The 21141-nt window shown below is 40.9% G+C and overlaps 1 protein-coding gene across 8 annotated transcripts in view; it reads right to left on the reverse strand.

The window, feature by feature from the left end:
• Positions 1-21141, reverse strand: part of schip1 (schwannomin interacting protein 1) — an 871502-nt gene that overhangs the window by 57029 nt on the left and 793332 nt on the right. For 7 of the 8 annotated variants that reach the window (XM_041176152.1, XM_041176183.1, XM_041176168.1 and 4 more), the window contains one exon: positions 9811-9929. In XM_041176152.1, the coding sequence (XP_041032086.1) occupies positions 9811-9929 (119 nt within the window). Of the gene's footprint in view, positions 1-9810; positions 9930-20107; positions 20432-21141 lie in introns of those variants that run through there. The other variant, XM_041176204.1, reaches the window with a different exon arrangement.

Below are 21141 nucleotides of genomic sequence, written 5' to 3' on the forward strand. Positions count from 1 at the left end.
AGTGGTCATGTTGCAGGTATGTTTCTCATATTTAACCACCCTCCTTGCTGATGTCTGTGGGGGTTTCAAATGACCTTGATGGAGTTTTGGAATACTTGGTTGGCCAGACCAATCGGTAGAGTTTGATTACTTCCAATTTCTCAAATCGCATCTGAAGTTACTTTGTGGAATTAAATATATTTAGAGTTAGGAATCAACATGTTCCTTTTAACTTGAATTCCACACTCACTTTATATTCTAGGATTTTAGTTCTCTCTCAAGAATGTTAAAGCTGACAAAGAAAGACTTGTGGGCTCAACCTACATTTATGCATTTTAATTAAGTCTTCAAGCAATTAAACTCTTCATTCTCAGAGCTTTCATGACCTTAGACAAAGCTGAACATGCAAAGTTGGGAATTGCCAGTTGTGTCATCTATGTGTCAGGCAAAGTTCTTTTTACAGCGGTGTAGATTTAAGCACTGGGAGCTGAGAGAAACTGGCTAATCCATATACACAAGCCTGACTGAAAGAAAAACAAATCTTGCATCCATTTCTTGAAAGCACCAACAATATACAGATGGAGGGACTATTCTGACAGAGAGCAATGTTAATAGCTGTTAACAGCAGCAGACAAGGTACACCATCAATAGCTGGTTTTGTGCTGCAAGTGAAAGGTCCCATAGATTGTCTAATTCACTTTCCCTGTCAAATTGCCTGAACCACAAGGGCAGAATATCAAGAAAGAGAGACAGCAAGATGACAGACAGAAAAATAATGAAAGAAACATATAATTTTCCTCAGATATCTTAAACCACTTCACAAACAATGGTTCACCTTGTGCAGTCAATGTTAACACGTAGGAAAATAGAAGTCAAATCTATCTGCAAGGTTCTAGAAATAGCAAATTAATGCATGACCAGGTAATCTGTTCTCTGCCTGGGTTGGCTGATTGATCAATGTTGGCCTGCAGAACAGGTGACTCCACGCTGTTTTTCGAATAGACAAGGGATTTTTTTTTTAAATAATGTACACTTGAAGAGGCAGACGGCCTGGTTTAACACCTCATTTGAAATATGGCACCACCAACTATACAGTACTCCATAAGTATTTCTCGCCGAGATCACGTGTCCAAAGCCGTAGCGGAGTTTGAATAGACAACCTTTTTTTATAATTGAAATCCACAATTTCAGTACTTTGAATAAGTAAAATCTATATCAAAATAAGGGTTCAAGAATACTCATTGCCTTTAATTTCCATAATTGGCCAAGTTAGGAATTGGGAATATTGTTATTGTATCGAATATTGTTTTGGTGCCACAAAATAGTTCTTTGCTACAGTTACTTATAGGAGTTAGAATGTACACTGCACTATTGTAACCAAGCAATGACATACTCATTATGGATTGCACCAAATTTACAGCATCACCCACCACTCACAAAGCAAACACGATTGTCTAGAATGATGAAAAAGTCACATGATGGTTTGTAGTTTCTGCTTTAATTAACTAATCTTTCATTGAATACTTAATGTACTTTAGTTATTACTGTTACTCAGGAAGTGCAGACAGGGATTAACGATCTGAATTTACTTAACTTTTTTGACACATATCTGCAGCCTGGCTATATATGAAGTGTACCAAGGATGGTGAATTATGAATGATTGTACACTTTTGGTATAAATGACATTACTACTCTGTCAATTATCTCTACTGTTGATTTGTAAACTTATCATAACCCAAGCAAATTTCTGGAGTTCAACTTGAAATCATGGTGCTTGTACATGAAACAGCTCTCTGACATTTTCTACCAGGCTAAGAGTTAATGACTCTTACCGTGAAATGAGACCATGAAATAGAGCAGCGGATGCTTAATACTTTAAAATGCTAATGTGGATTAGTCTTCTATATACAAACATAGAAATGCAAAGAAGAATTATGTACTAAAAATAATTCTCTTAAGACAGATAAAGTGCAGCATTCTGTGTGCTCTCTTTTTAACTTCCACAATATCTGTCCTAAATATCTGTGGATGCCCAGACCATGTTGCAACTGCTAATATTTCAAAAATGTTTCATAAAGCATCAAAATAAAGATAGCCTGAATGATGATTATGTCAGGTGCTGGCAGAGCAAAATACAACAAACAAATATGAAAACAGAAAATCTGGACCAATAAGGATATTAAAGGCAATATTATATTCCAGCTGAGTTACAAAATATAGTTTAAGAAACTAGCAAAAAACTGCTGATTCAAGTTGTATATAACTGCAGTAACTGATATTAAATCAATATATTTATGATCCTTTTAATGAAAATTCAAGATAATTACACATGGTCACACACCAAATAGTTCAAGATATTGGACAACATCATTTATCTAAATAATGTGTTCTATTAAAGGATGAATGTTCCATTGGGTAGTTAGTAGTCACACTGAACAGTTAAGTAGTGCACGAGATATTTTTCACTCCTAGCAGTAAACCCAATTTTACTCTTTAAATAAAATAATCTGTTAATGATATTCTACCATTTTACTTGGGAGGATGGAATACTGTAGGCTTAAAGAGAAGGGATGTAGGTTGCACCCGTTACCAAAGTAAGCGGTAGACAAGAAAAAAAAACATTTCTTGAAAAAAGTGAGGAATTCTCTATAAACATATATGGGGATATGTTTGTAATTGTGGATAAGGACCCGCTAAAAAATAAGGGGCAGAATTTTACATTCCCCAGCTGGTGTGTTTGTAGGCTGTGGTTGGGGGGTGGGGGGGGTGGTGGAGATGGCTGTAAAATTTGCCGGTTGGCCTTCCCACCGGGCTCCTACCCACTCTGACTTCTTGGCAATTTTACGCTGGGACAGGCAAGGCCTAGGCGGGCCCCCCTTCCCTTGCCCCAATTGAGGCCCTTAAGTGGTCAATCTTTGACCACTTAAGAGTTGTTTCCTGCCCAGTCTCAACTTTCAGGCTAGCAGGAGGAGTTCAGGGGTAGGGGGAAGCCCAAATAGTAACCCTGCTCAGTCCTCAGACAGGAAGTGGGGGGTGGGGGGGAGCGCCTCCATTAGCAGCCTCCTTTTAACATCACTCCACTGCACCCCAGAATTTTATTGAGGTATTGTGACTCAATTGTCACTGATGTCTGGATGGGTCGCTGAGAAATCTGTGGGATTTGTCTTGGTCACATCTGCCATTTAATATGCAGATATGCGCAAGACAGATCCCACAGATTTCTCAGCGATCATAGTTTGCCTGTTAACTCTTTATCTCATGTTAATTTTTGATATTTTGTTTTTGTTTGTTTAAAACCGTGGAATCTTGTGGCTTTGAGCTCTTATTGGGTAACTAGGATTTCAAACCTTGGGCGTAATTTTCCGCTCCAGTTGGCAGTAGGCATGCTTAGCGGCATGAGCGGACAATATGGCAGGAAGGCCAAAAACTTGTTTCCCAACATCATGAAGCCAGTTTGTATTCATCCACTCCGTCCATCAATGGCAAGCCATGGTTCCTGCCGCTCCACGTCGGGAACTTCATTGTAATACATCTACAAATCGTAAGACGACCAACTCGCTGGAATCATCTCCCTACACAGGATCATCCGAGCACACTGACATCCCTTTCACGACTGTACATAAGCAACATGCACCTGGCAGGCTGCACTTCGCTCGGGACTTAAACCTTTGTTTGCCTACCTTGTTTCAGCCAGCATTCATAGTCATCAGCACCAGGCTTTGCATGAAGCACCACATCACTTTTAGGGAGGCTCACAGGCAGGTATCTACCTACCAGACCAGCTATGAAGCGGGGGTGGCTTTTCAACGGCTGCAAGGCTTGGGTTTGCTTGGGGAAAGGGATGAAGTGACCTCAGGCAAGGGAAGGGGCTGCAGGACGAGGGCTGTTCTGGGGAAGTTGGGTATCCCAGGGGGTGTGTGGGGGTGCAAGTTAATCTGTGCAAGTGGCCTCAAGATGGTGAGGGCTGAGGTGGCAGTCTCCAGAGGAGATGAGGCTAGATGGAGATGTGAGGGTGTGTGAGAGAGAGTGAGTGGTGATGTCCCTTGAGCTGGCAGTGAGTGAGATGCCAGTGAATGTGTGATGGGCTTGAGTGCATGAGTTTAGAGTGATGAGATGGCTGCCATACCCTGGCAGCACAGATGAGATCATTCATCCTCTTTGTGAATTGGATGACCTACCTCTTCTGTGCAGCATTGGAAACTGATCAACACTGCCATCACTGACCAAGCCAGAGGCCAGAGTGGTGAGGTTGCCAGACCTCCTGCGGCCTGAGTGGGCATAGAGGACATCACAGTGGGCCTCCACGGCATCCAAAAGGCGTTCCAGGGATGTGTCATTGAATCAGGGGGCTGTAGTCTTCTTGTCTTTCAAGGCCATGTCTTCGGTGCAACAGCCCTGGGCTGGAAGCACTGAGAGGTATGTGCGTAGCTGCACTTTTAATATTGCACTTGGCATGAGGAAACAGTGAGGTGACAGCGTACCGGGCAAATGAGAACCCACCCACCATCGAAACAACATGTTTCTTGGGAATGCATGATTAATGTGGTGGGACTGGGACAATGTGACGTGAAAAGCCGCCACTGCGACCGGTGGGTAAAACATTCTTTTTCCTGCCTGCTACCATATTTAGTGCAAATCTGGAATGATTCTGCCCCTTGTCTACTTTAAGCAAAAAGGTATTGGTTCCTAACCAGACTATAACAGTGGTCTCCAATGTCCAGCATCAGTGATGTCATCAAACAGACTAAGTAACCAATCACATTGAAGAATTTTCATCGACAGCAAATCAGGAAGTAACAGTAAAGTTCTATCATTCACTTCTTATAAATTTATAGAAGGCAAAATAAAGATTGGAATATACACATGGGATTAAGGTAGAAGCTGAAATATTATAAACAAACTTAGAAAAAATATTATTTGAGAAACCTGTAGACATTTTATCATTGACTGGAGAAATCTGACATTCCACAAAAATATTTTTTTTCAGGTCCAAAAAGGCTGTTTAGCAATAACTATAACTTAGTACACCATTAAAAACCCAGTTACACCTCATTCAAGAAGGTTCAACTTTTTGCAACAGTAATAAAACATAGAGGTTCACATCACTTCAGTGATTTCCACTGCTGAAGACCTCAACAGTGTAAGGGAGTGGGGAATCTCTGACAGCAACTTCTTGATTTCCACCTTTATCTGTTTATGTGCAGGTGCCAGAAGTTTCTTTTAGTTTCATGGAATAATAATGACAGCAATAATGATACCATCATTACGATCACAAAAACCAGATCAGTGTGTTACTTTGTCTTTCTATCTGAAAATGAGGTGGTGGGATGAACTACGATAGAAACATAGACTAGTGCAGTGTAGAATGAGACTATTCATCCGTCATTTATCTATAAAAAGAAAAGCAATGGTTCTTGTACTGATTCCTGGGGACTCCACAGCATACTTCTCACCAGTCAGTAAAAACATCTGCTCATCATTACTCTCTGCTTCCTATCGCTTAGCCAATTATGTACTCCAAGTCACCACCATCCCTTTAATACCATCTACTTCTATTTCCAAATATCTGTTATGAAGTACTTAATCAAATGGCCTTGAAAGGCCATATGTACATTTCCTGAACTACTTTCATCAACCCTCTCCGTTACTTTATAGTGACAATGGCAGGAGATAACGTTCACGACTGTGAGAACTTGGCACATTAATCAATCTTGGCCTTTCCACCATGAAGGTGTGTCAAGAAAACAGTTAATGCTTCTCCAGGAGATAGAATAGCCAGAGGGAAATAAGCCCCAAGGTGCTCTTGTACAACTTTCTGCAAAGAACATTCTTGGCTCTCAGTCAAGAAAGGATGGGTAGACTCAGCAAACATCGGGGCAGGGAGGGGGGAGGAATCCTATATAGTTTTTAATTTGCACTGAAATAAAAATGCACTCCTCAAGAATATAATTATTATTTTCACTGTTTGTGATGCCATCATGAGGTTCTGTGCTAATATTTTGCCTGAAAACATGAAAATGAGTGTATTATTTATGACGTTGATACTGTCAGGCCCTGGTTGAATCTCAAGCTTGACTGCTTGTCATTTTTCAGTTAGTGCTAAAAATTCTCATCCAGCTACAATTGGCTTCTGGACTCAATGAAACTGAAATCTCCATGAATGATTTGCCTCGACTATTAGCTTCTCTCTTCAAACTATGTTTACTGGGGTCAGGGGCTTCCAGACAAAATTATAATCTTTAAAGGATGCTCCTAGAAACTACTTAATCTAAAATAAAATTGGACATTGCAAGTTTTTGACACTATCTGAATTGAACAATACATTTTTGCTGAAAGAAAATGAAGCAAGCCATCAACTTGAATTATAAGCTGTAGGTCACTGCTGTTTTTTTTTAGAAGAAGCTCAGAGTCCTTACTGGGTCTACTAAGATGTATTTGTTTCTCAGAAAGCTGGTGGTGATGTCAGGTATGGAGCACCTGATACTTTAATGTTTATTGGTTCCAAGATGCTCACTGACGTTGGAAATTTTAAAAACATGTAAAACCCTATGGCACTGCAACTATATAATTCTTGGAGATACAATGCCAGTTGGAGGGCACGAAAGATGAACACTATAAATAACTTCTGCTATGTTGGCCAGATAACAAAAGTGACATTAAACGTAAAGAGGTAGTGCTTTCATCAAAAGAAAGGCTGTCGTTCTTCTGCACTAGTAGACTGTTATCAACTACTCAGCCATGGAGAGAGAATTCAAATACATGTGTCAGACTGAATTGGCAATATGGCTATTGAATGTAGATGTGGTTTATAGTTCTATGTATAAAAAGTAACAAGAGGCAGTAATTGAGGGTAAAAATACGTAATTATTTATTAGAAAGACTGAAAGGAAAAAATGGAGTGACTGGTATGAAAGGAGATGAACAATGCATGTTTTTTTTTGAGAAATCTGTTGGGGGAAGGGCGGTGTTAAGCTGAAGGTATATATTTATGTTAACATTTACAGACTAATATGATGGAGACTCCATTAACTTGTCATTCCTCATGTACTAGGATTTGAGACATGAAATTGGGGCAGGCTTTTTGGATATAATAGCCTATGCTTCCCACCTTTTTACCATCACCACAGGACACCACAAAGGAACCATCCATGACCCTTCCTCTTCTTCCCCTATACGGTGTCCCTTGCTAACGTCCAAAGACATAAGATTGGCTTCCACATGTACACTGAAAACACCCACTTTCCTCAACCTAACACCCACTCTTGAATGAGCCACAATTGCTTCAACTAAATGCAGAGAAGTCTAAAGTCATTAGCCCCTGCATACATTCTGTACCTTTGCCACTGACTCCATCCCCTTTCCTTGCTAATCATTTCAGTTTGAACCAGACTGTCTGCAACCTCACTGTCCGATTTGACCCAAAGCTAAGCTTCCGATATCATATCCTCTCAATCATGCAGACTGCCTATTTTCACTTCTGTAACATTTAGCTTCAACTGTCAAATGTTGACTTTTCACTCATCATACTTATGAGAGGTAAAGGCAAGGCTGAGCTTGACGAGTTTAAGGAAAATAAATCAGTTATCCAAATTTCCACAGTCCAGAAACTTGGTCCAGGAGATTTCTTCCCCCCGCACCCATTCTTTTCATTTTCTCCCCCTCACCGAAAAGCCAACTGTTGTCGGGATATTATTGAAAAATGTCATCAATCGTCTGGTATTTTGTTCAAGTAACTGGTTTTTAATGTCTGAGCATCAACAGTGAGTGCCAGTTGTTTAACAAATTGAGCCAGATACTGTTCTCAACAGCCAGGCATTCTCATTCCTCAAGATAAAGGAGGCTGGGAAGGGGAAGTAGTTAATTCCCATGGAAATTAAGTGGGTGATAGTTAAATCCCCCAGGCACCCTGGTACCACCAGGTGTTGACAAGCTATCATTTTTACTTATTCCACTGAGCAGGAATCACTTTGGGCCTCGTTGTTAGGAGGTCTGGTTAGGAAATGAGTATCCTTCCAGTTAGCCCAGTATGAGAGTAGATCTGGTCAGCAGAAGCTAAAAAAGCTAAAAAAGCTAAGTTTCAATTTGTTAATTTCCTGTGGAACTGGGAGGATGAGACATGCACCCCCTGGTCGTTGGAAATCGTTGGTGTCTCCTCCTGCAATCTGACCTCCACAATCCCTGCGAATTAGTCCAGCGGCTGATCCTGTGGGCCTGCATCCTCTGGGCCACATGAATTTGCACCACCCACTGCCCAAACCAGCTGGGAAGCCAGATGATGGCGCTTAAAGGAGGTAAAATATTGTGGAGTTCTTTTTCTCTTGAACAGGTGAGTTTTGAACAGATAACTAAACGTATCAACTGAAAATTAGCCCTCAGTTAAAATTGGGGCCAAGGTCTCCAGTTGGTAATAAGAAGCAAGAATCTCAACTTATTTTTCCATTACCTAAACCAGAGGCACTGTCATCTGGATAGCTATTAGAGGCTAAAGCTGAGGCAAGGATCACCTATGGCCAATGTTCCTCTGAACATTTTCCTCTTGTTTCTCCCAAGCTACAAGTCCACCATCCTACACACTTTTCTTTCTCCTCCCTATGTACTCAGATGTGTTGAAATTAAAACTCATAGCACCATTTTCAATTACTGCTTATTTTTTTCTATCATTTCAAATGGTGGAACTTCATACATCTCTTAGTCTGTCCTCTCTCCTATAATGTTGGAATTTTTAAAAACACTGGTCCAGAGTCATGCAATTACCATGTCCTGATTCAACATAATCTATTTTTTATTTTTTTCAAGCTTTCAATTGTTAGTCTAGCTCAATGGTCACACTATTTCCTGTGAATCAGAAGGCTATGGGTTTAAGTCCCTCCACAGGACTTGAGCACATAATCAATCAAGGCTGACAGTACCACTGTATGGAAGGATTGCTGTATTGTTAAAGATGCCATTTTTCAGGTAAGACATTAATTTATCTTTACCCATGTTAAAAAAAAGTACAAAACATATGTCACTGAAGGAAAATAACACAATAAATTTATTTACATGATTTCACTTTAAGTAGTCATGGTAACCTCCATCAAACTGTTGGTGATGTAGACCAAAGATAAAATATCAATATATAACAGTTGTGCATTGTTAGTCTAGCTCAATAGTCACACTATTTCCTGTGAATCAGAAAGCTGTGGGCTTAAGCCTCTCCACAGGACTTCATAATGCAGTGAAATAAAGATTCTTGATCAGATTTACACAAGACCAGAGCTTCCTTGACAACTCAGTCAGTGATTGCCCTGCCCAGTACAGTAGCCAACCATAGGTTTAGTCCTGATCAGTGTGATGCAGTACACGCTTCACCAACTGGCACAGAAAACTGCAAAGGGAGTCTTACAAACAGTGTAGGACCCCAATGTGCCTAGTGAAGTTAGCCCCTACCTATTCTGTTGGCACACTGGCCACCCATTTAATGCCTTGTCTGAAATAATAGTGGGTGGCTAAAAGGCAGGCATCTTAAAAATAATGAACATTTGCCAATCATTCCACTTTCTAGGGTAAATACAGCAGACAGTAGTTGAAGATTATTCCATGATTACCAAAATACCAACAGTGCGCTACAAGGGTAACCAATGCTATCCTTTATAACCTAGCATGTACTATGGAGAGGGATAGGAATGGAGTTCATGGAAATTTGAGGGAAGAAAAATATTATTACAAACTGAATTTCTAAACAACAGATGTCAGAGAACTAGATTCGTAAGTGAAATGTTGATTCATTGCCCTCCAAAAATACCTCCATTAAATCATCGACACTCCAAAAACTTCGTTTCCAACACTTACCGTGAAGACAGGCTGGGTTTGCCACTCTTGCTACAGCTGGTGTATATTCCTGGGCCATCATCAAAGAAACTGCCCAGTGCCAACTTCTGTCGGATTGATTCTCGCTCATTTTTTTGGGCCTGAAAATAAACAGAAAGATATTTCAGAGATAATAACTGTAGTGATGACGGCCAGTATCATGTTTTTTGAGTTATTACCATCACAAAAATTTCCACTATGTAAACTACATACAACACTATCGCCTGTTATCTATTGTCTATAACATTTAAGATACTAGCGGCAGATAATAGTTTAGTAGCTTCCTGGCTATTTTATTAACTTCCTAATCTATTTCTTCCATGCTATTTTTCATTGTTTGCACCTCTACACCAGACACTTTACCAGTAGTGTCCATAATAGTGATTAAACCACCATTTCTGTTACCAGATTGAGTATTGGTAGCTGTAACATGATTATTTCTTCCATGCTATTTTTCATTGTTTGCACCTCTACACCAAACACTTTACCAGTAGTGTCCATAATAGTGATTAAACCACCATTTCTGTTACCAGATTGAGTATTGGTAGCTGTAACATGATTACTTTTGGATCAGATTATTGCGATAATGATTGTTTTTATTCACTGCCATAGGTTAAGTTTCTTGCACATGACTACCTTTTTCATTGTGTACAATGCTGTAATAGCTACTTTTGCCAGTGACAGCTAAAGGCACACACAGCTGTGGCCATTGACAGCCAGCCCCCCTGCTCTTGCTTGCTGTCGACCTCCATGGTCCCCAACCTCCAGTAGCATTTAACTCTTTGACTCCAGTGGGCATTGTTCCGGCAGCAGCCATGGCCTCCTCTGTGACACTGTTGAGCGCAAGAGCTGCTGGCTTCTGATTGGCCGGCAGCTCAAGGCAGGCGGGACGTCGCATCCCGAGGGCCTCACGGCCTGCTGCTGTCCTTTTAGGTGTCTGATGGACACAAGATATGGTGGGCCTTCCTCCTCAAGAGCCATCGTGGGTGTCTCACTGGTTCTTCAGGCAGTGCACGAGACACCCGCTGAAAATGGAAGATTCCACCTCATATCTCTGCAGACCCTGTCCACCCACATTAACCAATTACAGGGTAATACTAATCGGGACCATATAAAAGAATGCCAGCCTGAAACTGCCAAGAACATCAATGATTGCATTTGTATTGTAGCAATTGCAATTTTTTTTAAAAGCAGTGAAGGTTTACCACCATTTGCAGTTGTACTCCATAATGAGTTAAACTCCAGCAGTGTGGGACTGGCTCCTCCAGAAAACTTTAAACTGGGATCAGTAGCTGATACTGTACTGTCATTTTTCCAAACAGTAATTAATAAGTTAAAAGAAACAGGCATGGTGCTTTTCTTTTATGATCTAGGATATATCAAACATTCGGAGTCATTTTTCTGGGATTTATCTAGCATTACTTTACCTTTGAAGTCTCCATGAGGATGCCTCTTTGTGAGGCAAAATTTGTGCAGCATGCATTATGCCATCACAATCTGAAAAACCATGCCAGGCAATACTGCAGGACATCTCCCAGATCGATCCAGACAGCTGAATCAGGCCTGCCAGAGTGCTGTTTCACCAGGGTCCTGGGGAAGTGCCCCAGCACCGTCAGCCAAAGCTGTAGTGGACAGTTATTATCTACAGGGGGCTTTCTGGTTAGAAAGAGTGCTGATACAGTGGGGATACTTAGATTTAAAGCATTGTGGCAGATGCCGTGGAATGAAACATGATTGTGTGCTGCTGCTGCTTCCAAACAAACTGTTGGGAAGATGTTATATTTCTTTGTTGTGCATCTGACTAATGATGGACAGAGCATGAATAATCATGTGGGTGTAATCTCTGATTCTTTGAAGCTTGGGAAATCCTACCAATCAGTAAAATTGTAATGTTCCATCATGTCTGCACCATGAATATGCTGATGAAATTACTGCCGAAAGAGAAAATTGCAACCTTCCATGCACAGCCATTTGGCTAATGTTATATATGTTCCCAATGGAATCCTGGTTGAATCCTAATGACCCAAGGCTGATAGATTTCAGAGTGGTGAATAGGTCAGATATGAGGTCCAATCATGGGGGAGCGAAGCAGATTGGCTGTGGTGGAGTAAGGGGGTAAGGGGGGTTGTTGTAGGCTGAGGAGGGAGGAGGAGATCGCTTCCCTGGTCCTCAAGCAGCATTGGCAAGGTGCATACCTGCTGGATCCAAATGTTCTCACTGCCATCCGGCTGCCGGGTTTCCTGAGCTCTGGGAAACCTGGCCCACAGCCCTTAAATTTAAAAATACACTAAAATTTGTGGCACACAGTCACATTAAAATATCTAAATGATGGGCCTGCTTCTGGAAAGCAGGTTGGTCGCCCAATCTCGCCCAACTGGAAGTGTGCACGTTGGGAGTTGAATTGGGGTCAGGTTTTTCCATTTTTAAACAACTAACTCCGGTCTCCGCCAACCTGCCATGAGGGGAATAAAATTCCTCCCAAAACTTTTGCTACAGTGCGGGTCTTCAAATTTACTTTCACACTTCTCCAAGAACCTAGCACCTAGCTTGATTACCATTGAATACAAATGAGGTGGCAATGACAGAAAATAGGACTGATGTTGTTAATACATCATCACTGACTCAGCAGAGGCTACGAAATGAAGCAGAAATAACGCAACACTGACACCCATTCAATTCGCTGTCTTTCTGTTTCACCCAAAAATAATGGCAGAAAATTGGGAGGGTGATAAAGCAGCTGAGAATCCAACACAATGGCCTTCTGTTCCATTTCCCAGCCCTACCTGACAGAATACTACCCTAAAATCTAAGCTACAGTATAAGAAAAATTAAGCTTGTTAAGCATCTTGATTAATATAATCCCTTAAATTAGTTTGATATTTGCCCGCCATACCATATTTTCAAATGGCAGCATTTAAAAAATATATAAGTATGCCAAGAACAATCCTTCCTATCAAATTTTAAATGCTGTATTTGAAAATGTCAATGTGCACATTTGAATTAATGACTTGAGCTATTAATTTAAATGAGGAACTATAGTAAATTTGCTTTGTATTTGCTGAAATATGGTATTAGCTTTTCCTTCAATATCTGCTAAGCATTTGGGTGCTGGTCCATAAGTAACAATCATTCCACATCCTTGAACATGGAATTACAATCTTTCTACATCCCTTAATATGGGATTACATATTGCTGCAAATGAATCTTCAAGAAAGCTGCTCTGTAATGTTAGCTAACCATCAGGAAATACTCCTCACCATTTTTTCAACTTGCAATCATTCATTAACTGCAGTTAAACACATTTTGTGGCAACAGTATTTCATTTATTTTGTGTGATAGGCAGTGCGTTTTATTCAGAACAGGTAAGTATATACAGCACAGTCCATCCAGATCAACGATGGTTGAAATGAAGATAAAAAAATAGGTGATGGGACGCTAACAGAATTGGACATGGATTTATGGAGGTCCAAACTAAAGACTTTCATAGTTGGAATGTTGAACAGAAAACAAAAAGAATCCATGGTGCCAGCAGTTGACATGGTGGAATGCTTTTGATTCAGCAAGTAGCTTTTAAAGTAATTAAAACCACAGAACCAAGTCATGCATCTCAATTGCATACTTATCTTCAGTTCGTAGCCAAGCTGTTACCAAGTTTGTGAAGAACACAGAGGAGGAGTGTTCTACTTGAGGATGTGCAAACTTTGGACACAATTTGAATCACGATACTTGTTGCTCCAGCATAGAAGACATCAATTGTGGTCATGAATCACAGAGAAGTCCATGACCCTGATAGGCTCACAAGTCAATGTTTTCACAGGGTACACATTGTCAGGTACCTGGAAGGATTGAAATTCGGACAGATCCCCATCTCAGCACTCATGGCTTGACTAGTTTGCTACTCCTCCTTGGGAGCGTCAAGCCTACTTTGGATTGCTCACTACATTAATTACGTTGCAAAAAAAATTTGAAGTAGGGAGAACACATCTAAAAACTACAATAAATATCTTAAACTTCAAATTTAATTAACCAACTGAAGTAACAATAGACTCTAAAACTCTTAACTTCTGAATTGCAAGAGAAATGATATACCCATTAGGAAAAAAACATTTAAAAGTACAGAACTTTTATAACCTCTATAAAAATTCTAAGTGCTTATAAGTATGCTCTAGGATGAAGTTCTAATCCCCAAATATTCACGAGGAAAATACTATCTGAAACCAATTAAACAAAAATGCTCAGAACCCTGCGCAATTAGCAAACTGCAAATTACAGTTTAGAAGCAATTATTTTCTAAGTAATAAATATTCAAAACTGCTTTCCAGCAAAAGAATGAGACAGAATAATATATTCTTTTACACAATTCATAAAACATCAGGTTGACATGGGGATTGACAGTTGTAGTGATTGAAATGATCATATACAGTCTACTGGTGGTTGCACTGGAGGAAGGAAGGGAAGAGAAAGTGGGGATGAATGGTGGCTGAAAAACCACAGGCTTGAATTTACATGGCGATGTGAGATTGGGTGAATATATTGGAACTTTGCCTGTTTACTTCACCGCTTAGGATCAGAATTCTTGTGCAGAAGTTTCCATCTGGAGATAAAAGGCATACCACAGAGTACGTGGTACAAACAGATTGTGACAGCTTGATAGGTGAATGGCCTCTTCTCATTCAATGCTTTCTTGAACAATTCTATAATTTTATCAAAACATCACAAGAGATGACCATTTGGCCTACCATGCCCATCTCAGCTCTTGAAAATAGAAATCTAATTCCAATTCCCCTGTCCTTTCATAGTACCATTCTAATCTTTTCCCCCAAATGTTTATTCACTTATATTTTCAACAGCTACTAACAATTTGCTTTTGCCATTGTTCCTGGAAAGGCATTCCACATCCTAGTAACCCTCCGTTTAAAAAAAATCCTAAATCTCTCATCATCTTTCTAAGGAATATCCACTAGGTACCAACAGAAATATTTTTTCCCAATTGACCTCATCAAAAACTCTCAACATGGAACATCTCTATCAGATCACCTCAGTTTTGTTCGAATATAAAGTACTTCTCTAGTCTTTATTCACACTTTCTCCCCATGTCTTTATTCACACTCTCTCCCAATGATATTGTCTTAATGAGAACTGATTACTCTTTAGGTGTCAATTAACGTTTCAATAGCAAAGGTAGAACATGCTGCAGGAGTTCCTCAGGGTACTGTCCTAGGTCTAAAATCTTTAGCTGCTTCATCAATGATCTTCCCTCCGTTCTAAGGTCAGAAGTGGGGATGTTCACTGATGATTGCAGAGTGTTTTGTATGACTTGCAACTCTTCAGATACTGAAGCAGTTTGTGTCCGCATGCAGCAAGATTAATACAACATACTTGAGCTGATAGTGGCAAGTAACATTCATACCACACATGTGCCAAGCAGTTACCATTACCAGCAATACAGCATCTGACCATTTCCCCTTGACAGTCAATAGCATTACCATTGCTGAATCCCCCGCCTTTAACATCCTGGTCGGCAGCAGGGGTGGAATGAGAAGTTACCATTGACCAGAAACTTAACTGGAATAATCATACCATTACTGTGGCTACATAACTCACCTCCTGACTCCCAAAGCTTGTCTACCATCTAGAAGGCACAAGTCAGGAGTGAGATGGAATCCACTTGCCTGGATGATTGCAGCTCGAACAATATTCAAGGTGCTCAACACCATCCAGGGCAAAGAAGCCTGTTTGATTGGCACCCCATCCACCACCTTAAACATTCACTCCCATCATCACCACTGCACAGTGGCAGCAGTGTATACCATATTACAAGATGCACTGCAGCAACTCAGTGCCACCTTCCAAATCTGTGACTCGTAGCACTTAGAAGGACAAGTACGGGACCACCACCACCTGCAAGTTCCCCTTCAAGCCACACACCATCCTGACTTGGAACTATATCAACATTCCTTCACTATCGCTGGGTCAAAGGCCTGGAACTCCCCTTCTAACAGCACTGTGTGTGTGTAAGTGCAGTGTATGGACTGCAGTGGTTCAAGAAAGTGGTTCGTCCCCACCTTCTCAAGGGCATTTAGGGACAGGCAACAAAGGCTGACCTTCCCAGTGATGCTCATATCCCATGAAAGAATAAAGAAAATGTACTGCCGAGGCAGCGGATGTTAACAGAGGTGGAAGATAATGCTTTTAGTAATGGAAAGAAACTCTGCCTTGAGCCAGTTTGCCAAGCGTCTGCACCTTCCGACACGGTGAGGTTGCAACCAGGTTAAGTCAAAGCCGGAGGCACTTAGCTGCTGGCAAGTGCTGACCAGGATAAGTTTGTCAGGATCAAACCGAAGGAAACCTCAGCACACCCAGGTTGTAAATGTCAGCCAGGCAGCTGGAGAGTGCAGCAATAGCTGTGGACTCAAAGGAGAAGTTGGAAGCTAGGGTTACTGCCTTGAATAAGTGGTAATTGATATGGTAACATGCTTTAAATTTCAAACAGCCAATTGACAGAGTAAAAGGTAGAATTAAGGATGTGTTGTAGTTTCATTTTAGGATATTATAAGGTTTGAAGAGATAACTAGCTCAGCTAAGATTTTATACAATGGCTCGAACATGGAAAATCTGTTCTGTATGGAAGGGAGATGGTATGTAAGAATTGTAATTTTTCTATGTTCATCCTAAACTTTGCTGCCCATATCCTAAACTGCATCAAGCCTTACTCGCCCATCACACTAATGTTTACACTGGTCTCCAGTCTACTGACACTTAAATTTTAAAATTCCCATCCCTCATGTTCAAATCCCTCCATGATCCTCGCTCATTTGCATTTTGACTCTCTTCTTCACACAATTGACAGCTGGGCTTTCAGTGCTTAGGACCTGGGTTTTGGAATTCTCTCCCTTCTCCTTTCCACCTCGTTTTGAATGGCAGTGCAGAATCAATGGGCTGTGTGGTCTATTCCAGTTCCTATTTCTCATTTTCTTATATTTGGCTGGGTGTCAATTTTTGTCTGATTACACTCCAGTGAAGTACCTTGGGACATTTTCATATGTTAATAGTGCAACATGCAAGCTGTTATTATTTGTATTTGGGTGTGTGGTTTAGTTTTGCAATGCATTTGATGCTTCATATTTATAAATTTCAAATCTATATTATCAACAGTGTAGGCCTGAAGCCTATCATGTCCCAGAAGCACTCTACATGTTCCATTGTGTATGGCGAGTGTAAAGTTGCTGGTAGCCTGTGCACAGGCTTGACAGTGCAGCCAGACTGCCTGAGCTGTGCTTTAGTCACATCACTGTTGAGAACAGATGACGAAGAGAAGGCTGAATTGTACAGAAAATATTCACTTCAATGGATGGTGGCAGAGCATTCTGGTCTTGGCACTTTCAGCACATCACCAGCAATGTGTCTTGAATACAAGAAAATTACACAGATGCACTGACCTCACTCACACTGTCTGCTGCCCTCAGCTCACTTGTGCCTAGGCACTGGCAGCACTGTGAGCAGGGTGTGCTATCTGCTGTCTAATGTCAGCAAGAAAATTTGCCGGCACATTTCTTGAGCCCATTAGGCTCTAAGTTTTGATACATACATAGAGATTCCTAATACAAAAGAACAACCTGATTAGAAAAGATTTGAGTCATTATCTATTTGTGCATTTAAGCTACAATTACTAAAATCCAGAGTACCCTGCATATTTGGAAATCAATGGCACCAGTATGTCTGCTGTTAGAGCAATTAATATATTCCCTTGATAGACAATGGCAAAAATAATTTGTTTACCGATTTTCGTGTGTCAGCTGTGGCTCAATGTTAGCACTCTGTTCAAGTTCCACTCCAGAGACTTCAGCACAAAAGCTAATCTGACATTCAGCTACAAGGTTAGGTTGGAGAAGCTAGGGCTGTTCTCCTTGGAGCAAAGGAGTTTGAGGGGAGATTTGATGGAGGTATAGAAGATTATGACAGGTTTAGATAAGGCGGACAAAGAAAAACTGTTTCCATTAGCTGATGATACAAGGACCACAGGGACACAGATTTAACATTACGCAATGGGTGGTAATAACCGGGAACTTGTCATCTACGAGGGTGGTGGAGGTGGAGACAATCAACGATTTCAAAAGGAAATTGGATGGGCACATGAGAGCAATAAACTTGCAGGCCTATGGGGATAGAGCGGGGGAATGAGAGTGACAAGATTGCTCTGCAGAGAGCTAGCACAGGCTCAATGGGTTGATTGGCCTCCTTCTGAGCCATAATAATTCTAAGACTCCCGGGCACTTCTGATGGAATGTTGGTTGCACTGTCGGATGCTCGATCTTTCAAATGAGGTGCTGAACCAAGGACCCGCCTAACTTCTCAGGTGGACATAAAAGATCACATGATACTATTTTGAAGAAGAACAGGGGAGTTCCCCCAAGTGTCCTGACCAATATTTATCCTGCAACCATCATCATTATATCAGACTGTCTGGTTATATCACATTACTGCCCATAGGACTTTACTATATGGCAATTTGACTGCTGCTTTTGTTAACAGTGACTGCACTTTTAAAGTATTTAACTGGCTGTAAAGTGATTTGGAATGCCCTATGGTTGTAATAATGCTCAAAGAACTGCAGGTCTTTCTTTCTTGTTGCTCAATCAGTAATTAAAATAATTGGGAAACAAATTGTTCAGGTCCTAGGACCTAAATGGGAAGGACATCCCTCAATATTGCACTGAACTGCTGCCCAATATTCTGGCCTGCATTTTTGCTCCCGAGGTGGGGATGCCGAGTTGGGGAATTTCCTGCCTCAGAAGAAACAGCTACAAATGACCTCAGTGCTCTGGGAGTTGTAATAAAAGCAGTTGGGCCACCTAGCTCTCACCCTTCAGACCTCTGCCCCACCCAATCCCCATGCCCATCCATGCCAACCCATACTAACACCTGCCCGCACATGCATAATCCATGGCAACTCATGCCCCTCTACCCACCCCCATGGCCCCTCATACCTCCATGACAATGTATGCCCTTCTACCCATACTCCATGTCCCCTCACACTTTTGATGCCAAACTGTGATGCCCCACTCATCCTCCTGGCCCCTTATTGCCCTTAAGCCAACAATGCCAACTCAGACCAACCCATGATTCCGCCCCCCCCCCCCACATCCCCAAGGTCTCATATAGCTCCTATGACAACTTAGTGCCAACCCATGTCAAGCTATGCCCCCACCCACCACCCTTTGCCCTTACACCCTCCATGCCAACTCATCCAGTATGCACCATAAGCAGACCTCAGGAGCCATACTGAGAAGAAATAAAGTTCTACGTATCTATTACAGACTTCAAAATATAAAAAAACTGTCATTGATAAAAACCCATTCAATACAGTTAAATCCCATCAAGTACTTAATCCCTTATAAAACAAACATTTATATTCATAGCGCCACATTAAAGACAACCAATCCCTTAATAACCTCTTAGAGTTGTCAATCAAACCACTTACAGCCCCCATTGTGATAATGATAGATTGTGGAAGCAGTCAAGCAGTAATAAAATTATGATAGCCCTCAGGCAAATGCCAACAAACAACTATTAAAATTCCAAGGACTGTTTTTTTTCAACTCAGAGACACCGTCCACTACTTTTGAACAATGGCCAAAAAAAATCATCAACTGTGTGCACCTGAATTTCTGCTAGGTGAGGATTTCTCCTGAAAGCACAGATTCAGAATGTTACCTGAAATGTCTGTCTGCTATCCCCAGCAATGTATAATCTAGAATGGAAGGTCAAGAATGGATTTTAAATAGTTTGGATTCTCCCATTTCACATCAGAACCTACTAAGAATAGCACTGGAGTCCCACGTAAGGCTCCACAGTAATTTCAACCCTGTTCTATTTATCTGGTGATTTGTCCATTTCAGAACAAGCAATTATATTTCTTGCAACATACAGCATGTCGCAACTAAAGAGTACTTATTGCTTTACCCACCCCAAAAAATATTAAGCGTGTGGCATTATTTTATCCATCTGTGTACAAAATACTTAATATGACCATTTTCACCAAATAGCCTGCTGCACCCACTCCTGTTGTTCAATCATGCACAAAACAATAAAACTGACAGCAGTTGAGAGGCAGAAGTTGACCAGTCACAGGTTTGAAGGCTATTTAAATTTTGACTGTAAAAACAACAGAGGAAATAAACAGTGGTATGTGTCAATAGAACAAAGTTCCATATTTTCACTCAACTGCTAAAGAGAAAAACAGCCAAATGCAAAAGTTATCCAATTATTTTAGACTTACCTTTTTATAATTGGCCACCAGATCTGCAGCTGTCACATTCCTGAAGATATCACTGTTCACAGACATGCTGCGGCAGTTTAAATTCCACAAAGCTCTCATGAGGACTTGAGTTTACATGTGTAAGTAGAATTATTTCACCTCAGTCATGACTAAAGCTATTTGAGGTTTATCTTTTGGTTGTTTTTCTGCTTGTTGCTCTCTTATGAAAATTAAATATTCTGCTTTCAGAATGAACTCCTAGAAACAACAGTCTTTGGGAATTCCTGCTTACAGTTCCAGTCGGACAAACTCCTGGGCCCGTTCACTTTTTCCTCACACTATGTTGCAAAGGCAGTTCGATAGAAATCCTGATACCTTAGTAGTACTCTGGCCTGTTAGAAGCCTAGGCCTCCCTGCTGTTATCCAACACTTTCTTCACAACAAATCCTCTTAGAATTCCCTTCTAAGAAAACTCCACAGTATATGCTTCTACCTAATAAAGGAAAAGGCTTCCTTTTAAGCTCTTGCCAGTTGATTGCACCCAGAATTCATTGCTAGTAGACTATGTTGGTACTAAATGTGAAAGGCAGATCCCCCCGTCACGGTTACTATGTGATAAAAATAGATTGAACACAGTCTAGCAATCGCCAGAGCTAAGCAGACTTCTCTCGGAAAGCTGATGGAAACCAACAGTAACAGAACATGACTAAATCAGCCAAAAGCGTCCAAGCATATGGCTTGGCTATTTGACGGATTATAAGCATCAACATGCTATGCCAATTTTAAGACCACAACATTACTCTAGAACCGAAAGCAAAAGAATTTACTAAACAGCACAGCAGGCTACGGTTAGGGTCTCATTCAAAGGACTACATCATTATACAAAAACAGCTCATTAAATCTCAATAGTTTAAAAAAAGAAACAAAGTATTCCAGCAGCTGCTCGTAGGATGCAGCAATTGTACTGCTGAGCTCTCTCCCAGGAAGGTAGATGGGAGACAGCACTGCATTTCTTTCACTTTCTCCTTCCTCTTGCTGATTAGAGGACTGCTAAA

The sequence above is a fragment of the Carcharodon carcharias genome, chromosome 2 (assembly GCF_017639515.1).
Source record: "Carcharodon carcharias isolate sCarCar2 chromosome 2, sCarCar2.pri, whole genome shotgun sequence".
In the NCBI taxonomy this organism is placed as follows: Eukaryota; Metazoa; Chordata; class Chondrichthyes; order Lamniformes; family Lamnidae; genus Carcharodon; species Carcharodon carcharias.